The sequence below is a fragment of the Bidens hawaiensis genome, unplaced genomic scaffold, assembly GCF_021521415.1.
Source record: "Bidens hawaiensis isolate Kalapana, Puna unplaced genomic scaffold, B.hawaiensis_p1.1 tig00029268_1, whole genome shotgun sequence".
In the NCBI taxonomy this organism is placed as follows: domain Eukaryota; kingdom Viridiplantae; phylum Streptophyta; class Magnoliopsida; order Asterales; family Asteraceae; genus Bidens; species Bidens hawaiensis.
Window position 1 is genome coordinate 58615 of NW_027494818.1, and position 6784 is coordinate 65398.

The 6784-nt window shown below is 35.6% G+C and overlaps 1 protein-coding gene across 1 annotated transcript; it reads left to right on the forward strand.

Moving 5' to 3' along the window:
- The first annotated feature begins 3072 nt into the window (after window positions 1–3072).
- On the forward strand, window positions 3073–4400 carry LOC143578390 (increased DNA methylation 3-like). Its single transcript, XM_077061985.1, has 2 exons — window positions 3073–3247; window positions 4036–4400. Exons 1-2 carry the CDS (start codon window positions 3073–3075, stop codon window positions 4398–4400), a joined length of 540 nt encoding a protein of 179 aa, XP_076918100.1.
- Window positions 4401–6784: the final 2384 nt, after the last annotated feature.

Here is a 6784-nt window from a genome sequence, read left to right on the forward strand (position 1 = left end):
TGTTGATGGAGCAAGTGATTTGTGTAAGCAATGAGACTGGTTTGAAGTTATTTATAGCAGGTGGCCGGCAGCATATCCTGAGTTCCACATTGCAGCATTCACCACATCGTAATATGATATAATGCAATGCAATGCAATGTAATCTAAACTAACATAACATAACATATCACCACATATTATATAATTAAATAATTATAAATACAGTTTCATAATAAAATTTATTATAGGTATAATACAAAATTAAATTATACATATTCCGTTTATATGAAATCTTACGTATAAAATAGTGGTTTCGGCCGCCCTTTGCTGTGGTGAAATCATACATTATGGAAACAAAATATGTTATATTTTGCGGGTGGATCTAAAAATTTAACTCTTAATAACTATATATTTTACTTATTTTTTATATATAATATTATTGGGAGTAATTTGATCATTTATTATTTATAAATATGTGATTACATATATTACTCTTTAGTTTACATATGTATACAAACAAATATTCATAATTGTAATAATAAATTTACATATAAAAAGTAAGTGCATTACTTTTAAGTAATATTAATATATAGAAAAAAATTAAAATTAGTTAAAGGTTTTAAAGTTTTTAAATTATTTAGGTGTTCTGAAATGAACCTCGGTGAATGTAATTAAATTAAAAATCATTATATTTTCTCCCGCATTTTTAATTAAATTATACTTTTTATATCATTTAGCAATACATTTCTCCTCTCCCCTCGTTCACAACCGCTTTAAAAGAAATTAATAAGTTGGAACAATGATTTTTCAGATATACAGAAATATCATTGCATTTTCTTTATGTTTCACTAACAACACCTTAAACTACTCCCTATATTATAAAACACCCTCTCAAAAAAACGAGGGATATAATGTGAATGCTCTAAATCCACATGTTATGGTCATTGAATGTCGAAGTTAATTATATTAATTTTAAACAAGTCATTTCTTATCTAAATTAATAATTTAAATAATAAATACTTTTAATTATTTATCTTGTAAAAACATAAATAAATTATTAGCATTAACATAATATTTAAACATTACATAATTAACATAAAAATACAACAATAAAAAGTAGTCATCATAGTGTAGATCAGCATTCCAACTCTACCAAATCCAAGGGAAGGTTGATATGCGTATCGGTTTGGAATTAAGGTTAGATCGTTAATCTCGAACATGATCGAAATATTTATTTGTGTTAAAAACATCAACCATAACTATATAGACTTAAAAATTGTGTATCCCGAACTCAACATGTTTAACCAGTTTTATCTAAGTGTGTTGTAATTAGGCCCATTCCATGTATTAGTCTTTTGTATTTGTAATTCGTTTTGTTTATGTTGTTTGTTAAACACTTGGTATGTAATGTTGGGTCTTTGAGCCCATATACTATGAGCCCAATGGGCCGATTTGAATAGAATGTGTGTATGAAGACTCACACTATATAATGTGTGAGTCTCTCATACATCACTCAACCTTTTGCCATATTAACTTACAAACTCTCTCTTTCTCTCCCTTCTTGTTCTCGGCCGCAATAAACATCACAACAAGATCCGAGATCTCGGTCCTAGCTTGTTGTTTCCGCCAACTAGTTGAGAGTTTGATCCAAGACAACTAGTAATAGTTTGTTTGTTGTTTGATCCGGTCACGGGACCTACATAACCGGAATATGTATAATTTAATTTTGTATATACCTATAATAAATTTTGTTATGAAACTATATTTTAAATTATTTAATTATATAATATGTGGTGATATGTTATGTTATGTTATGTTAGTTTAGATTACATTGCATTACATTACATTATATCATATTAATTACAACAGTATTGCGTGCATGCTGTGAATGCTGCAATATGGAACTCATACAATGCTGCTCACCTGCTATAAATAACTTCAAACCAGTCTCATTGCTTACACAAATCACTTGCTCCATCAGCAACGCTAACTAGATCAATAACGAAGTCTGCTCGTCACAATCATCGGTAAATTATCTGCTTTACTTAATCAATTATAGGATTCAGTTCTTAATATCAACTTAATTTCATGTGAAATCTATTACTTTCTGGAAATCAGATTACGAGTTTTGTGCAAATTATATATATGCATAGAAAAACCAGGCCATCCCTAAGAGAACTCTGGGGCTTGCAAGTTGCAACAGTAATATAAATGGGTCTTAAAAAGTTAAAAATATATTTATAGAAAAATCAGTAATACTTTGTAATTTATCTTATTATAGATGTAAAAAACAACATTGTTCTATGTTATTTGGTAAAATTCGAGGATTTGTCGCTACAATTGAAAAAAATCTGTAATGAATTGCGGTTTTACTAACCAGATCTGGTGTTTATCCGTAGGACTAACTCTTCTAAGCAATATATTATATTTAATTATGAATTAATTAAAAGAGCTAACGTTAGGAAGATATAAGTGATATTATTACCAATTTGTGCTGCTCATAGAAAGATCACATATAAATCCGTTCCGTATACGTATATGCATATACACTTATGTGTGATCCTTTTAGGATCAACTCTCATATATATGGTATATGCCAGAAGCAGTTGATCTTGATCTTGTTATGGTAGCTTCTTTCAAGAAAGTTATATAACATTTGACTCATTTGCTGTTTAATTATGTTGTAAACATACGTGTGTGCTCAAGATAATCACACTGTTAAATTTATAAAAATTCAAGCATTTTTATAAAAATAGCTAGACACTATGCATTCGCGAATCTCATATTACCTTATTTCAGAAGACACTTGTAACAGGAGCGTGCGTGTCAAGATAACACACCGTGAAATTTACGAACTTTCAAGCTTTAATTTTTATAGAAAAAAGCTAAATACTACGCATCTGCGTGACGTATGCCCTTTAGTGTTCGGGTATGTAATAATCATGTGAATGTAACAGCAGGATCTGTTATACAGTTTTATTAATTAGATCTTTGTTACTATATATCCTATTAGTATCTGCTAACATAACCATATAACAAGTTTACGTTTTTATATTTTTATAGCAATGGCTGCTGAGATCGCGAGAATCGGGAATGGGATTCGAAGTTTTACCGGACAATTTTGTTTCATTACCAAAACCTGAATATGTGACATTGTTTGGAGCTGAAGAAAATGCACCAGGCCCTCTTGCAAATGTAGCTGAGCTAGAGGCAAATAACCACCACTACAGGGTTCTAGTCGAGTTGTCTCAAGTTCGGTTTTATGAACGTAAGTCTCATTTTCTTGTATAACTATGATAAAGTAAAGGTTTTTAAGCATCATGATCACTATTATGATTAACCCGAAACACTGGTTAATCCAAGTATTTTGATAATAACATTTTCTAGAAAAATACTCAGTCGTTTTATGGATTAGAAACGAATAATGTTTGTGTAGGTCACCCAAGTAAATTAATAAGTCATGTTAAGAAAATGGCTCTGGAGATTTTGTGCAGTCAAGAAGCCACCAAAATATTAAAACAAATTTAGAGTTTAAACAATTATCAGTTTGGTTTCGTTTATCGAATTTCGATAAAAGACTTGTCAAGAAAACACTAAAATGACAAAACGCCTCATAATCTACTCCTAAGAATCATTTAGATGGATCGTCGAAAGTATTTGTGTCCTTTACAAGGGCATCTTTGTCATTTGTGTAGCTTTCTAAGTTTCCAACAGAAAGTTTTTACTACATTAATCGTGATGAACGGAAGTAAATTGTAAATTGGATACGCAGGTGATCTTTGTCGCCGTTTAGATGTTTTTATGGTTTTAGCACAATTTTTTGAATACCCTATGCTTACACAATTCACATATTTAGTTATCGAATTAAAAACACAAATGTGACTTTCTAAGTGTTAGATATTTTCCAGTTTGACACGTTAGAAATATAACATAATCGACCACTCATAAGTTATAAGTAATGGATCAAAGTTTTGCATATGATGATTCTACGAACAAAAACTTTATATTAAAAAATGCAACCATCTTAATAAAAAAAAAATTATATGATTGCCTCAGATGAAGTCGAGTGGACAGTAAGTTGCGACGGTGAAGTCACAATTGAAGGACAGGTAACTCCTGCTTCAATATATGCTGATAATCGGTTAATTGGTAGCCGAAGAAATCGGATTCAGTTATGCCCAACTGAACCATGGGGCATTTCCTTCTTCTTACCTTGTCCGGTGGACTCTAGGACAACTCAAGTCACCTTCAGAACACAAAACTTACTGGAAATCTTAGTGATGAAAGATATCCCGGAGGCTGACGCTTCAGCCGATGGTTTGCCGCCTTTGGCTGATACTGGTCCGGGTCAGGGTCTGGGTCCTGGTCCAGATGACGATCTCCCACTTGTCGCAGGCATGGTGGATGGAAGGCTTGAGTAGTTTTATTGTTTTGGTGAAGTGTGTAATGATGAATAGTATAATAACTTATCTAGGTATTGTTATCAGTAATTAGAAGTTTAAAACCCTTTTCGGGTTTTTTTTTCTTGATTTGGGCATTGTTTCAGTCTTTGATTTATCACTTTAACTTTTAAGTATGTTATTGTACTAAAGAGGTTGTGATCATTGATCTTCTTCATGATCTTGTCACAATTTATAATAAGAACTAAATATATGGGCATGTTTATGTGTATGTGTAAGGTTATTTGTGTATATATATTTGAGTGATTGCAAGCTGATGATAGCCCAAACTCTAGATGGTACTGTTGGAGTTAAATCCCGAACCCGAGCTATGGGTCGGGAAGGTGTGGCCGGTTCGAGCTAATGTATCGATCTTATTAATTAATTAATTAGCTATTGCAATTAGAGATCATTAACTATTTTATTTATTTTATAAATAGGAGTTTGTGTTTTACCCTAATTGTAATCGAGCCTCTATATAACCCCAAAGAAATGAAGAATTCATGTAAGGGTTAATTTATTTTAATGATTAATAAAATTAGTGAGTTGTGCCAAAATATTCTCCGAGTTTAGTTCGTGTTCGATTAACTAATTCCAATTCACCTCCTGTGAGGTACTTTGTTGTTGGGTGGAATTCTGATCTTACGTCGGTTTAAGAAGAAAGTGGCACATGACTAAGACCCGAAGTCCCCGCCGTGTAGCTTGATTAAGGAGGCGTAAGACTTGAAACAATAACCTAGAGGTCATGGGTTCTGATAGAAGCCGATTCGAGATGGCTAATCTCCCAAGATAGTGACCCTTTGAGCGGATTAGACTCCAAAGAAATAATAGAGAGAACGAGACATTGTTTTTAGCAATTTTCTTCTTAACATTAAACATAACAAGAAGGTCTTATATAGGCTTACAAACTTGAAGAGATAAATATGCATATGCAATAACTGATGAGAACATGGACTAATAAGAAACTACCCCGCTACACTAACTTAAAGGGAAACATCCCGGACTCCGCAAACCGGACTCCGCAAACCGGTAAACCGGAGATTGGACCCGAGATATCTTCGCGAACCATTCCGCCTCCTGGTAGTTGGAAGCGTGAAGGCTCGGAAGCGCTTGCCCCTTCTTGAACTTCATGGCAATGGGGATGGCGCGGGCAGAAATGTAGAAGAACTCCCGCTTCCACGATCGGAGACTGCGCTCGGTCGCGCAAATCTTCAAACCCTTGATACGGGTTGTCAGGGTGTACCACCCCTGGATGCACCTCCAAGTATAGAAGGTCATCAAGCGGTCCACATAGGGCTCAATGCCCAGAATTCGGCACACCCACTCGAAGTGCCGAATCTTGGCAATCGCCATCGGATGCACCTCGGTCAGGTGCACACCGTGCCTCTCCAGGACACGGTACACAAACTTTGTCAATGGGAACCTAAGGTTCCCATAAACAAAGAATGCAGCATATACCCCGATCTTGCCACTGGGGGCATCGTACACAGTCTGCTGAGGTTCAGGAAACTCAGGCTCAAGAGACTCAAGCATGAATTTCCTGACAACATACTGGTACAGATCGATAGGTAGAGCACACTGGCACTCGCCAGCAGTACTCCTATCGTCGGCTACAGCTTCAGCATCATGAGAAGACATATTGCAGAGGAAGAAGAAACGATTTCGGAGGAATGCTCAACTAAATAAGAGAGTATTCACCAGAAATCGCCTTAGAGATGAAGAGAAGAAGTGAAGATGTGAATTACAAAGGACCCTCTCCCCCTTTATATAGTGATCGCAATTAATGCGATGAATTTAATGCGGAGGAGAGAGAAATTGAAGGTGCAATGAAACCATGACATGTAGCACCAGGCAAGCTGGCAACAGCTGTTGAAAGGACGAGTGCCATTAATTCTACGGCCACGGGCCCGAAAAATCGCGCCCACGCGCCGTAAAAAGCGTCTGGAATGACCATATAATGTCACGTCGCCATAACTTCCAGCACGTCCTGACACAGTCAGAAGAAACCGTCGCACGACGACTGTTCTTATCCTTTCACCAACTTTTCAAATTTCAAAGATTCAAAAAGATTTCAAAAATAAGCGGGAAAAACCCCTTACCCTGGCTATCCAGTTGACCGTAAGACGGCTGCAGCTACAGTGTTAAGGCAAAACCCTTCACATACCTAGCACCCGCGGGGAACAGAGGCCAAGAATACCCAATTATGAAGTCGGGTGCGGGTACAGTGTTAAGGCAAAACCCTTCACATACCTAGCACCCGCAGGGCACGGAAACCGGAAAAACCCAATTATGAAGCCGGGTGCGGGTACAGTGTTAAGGCAAAACCCTTCACATACCTAGCACTCGCAGGGAACGGAAACCGGAAA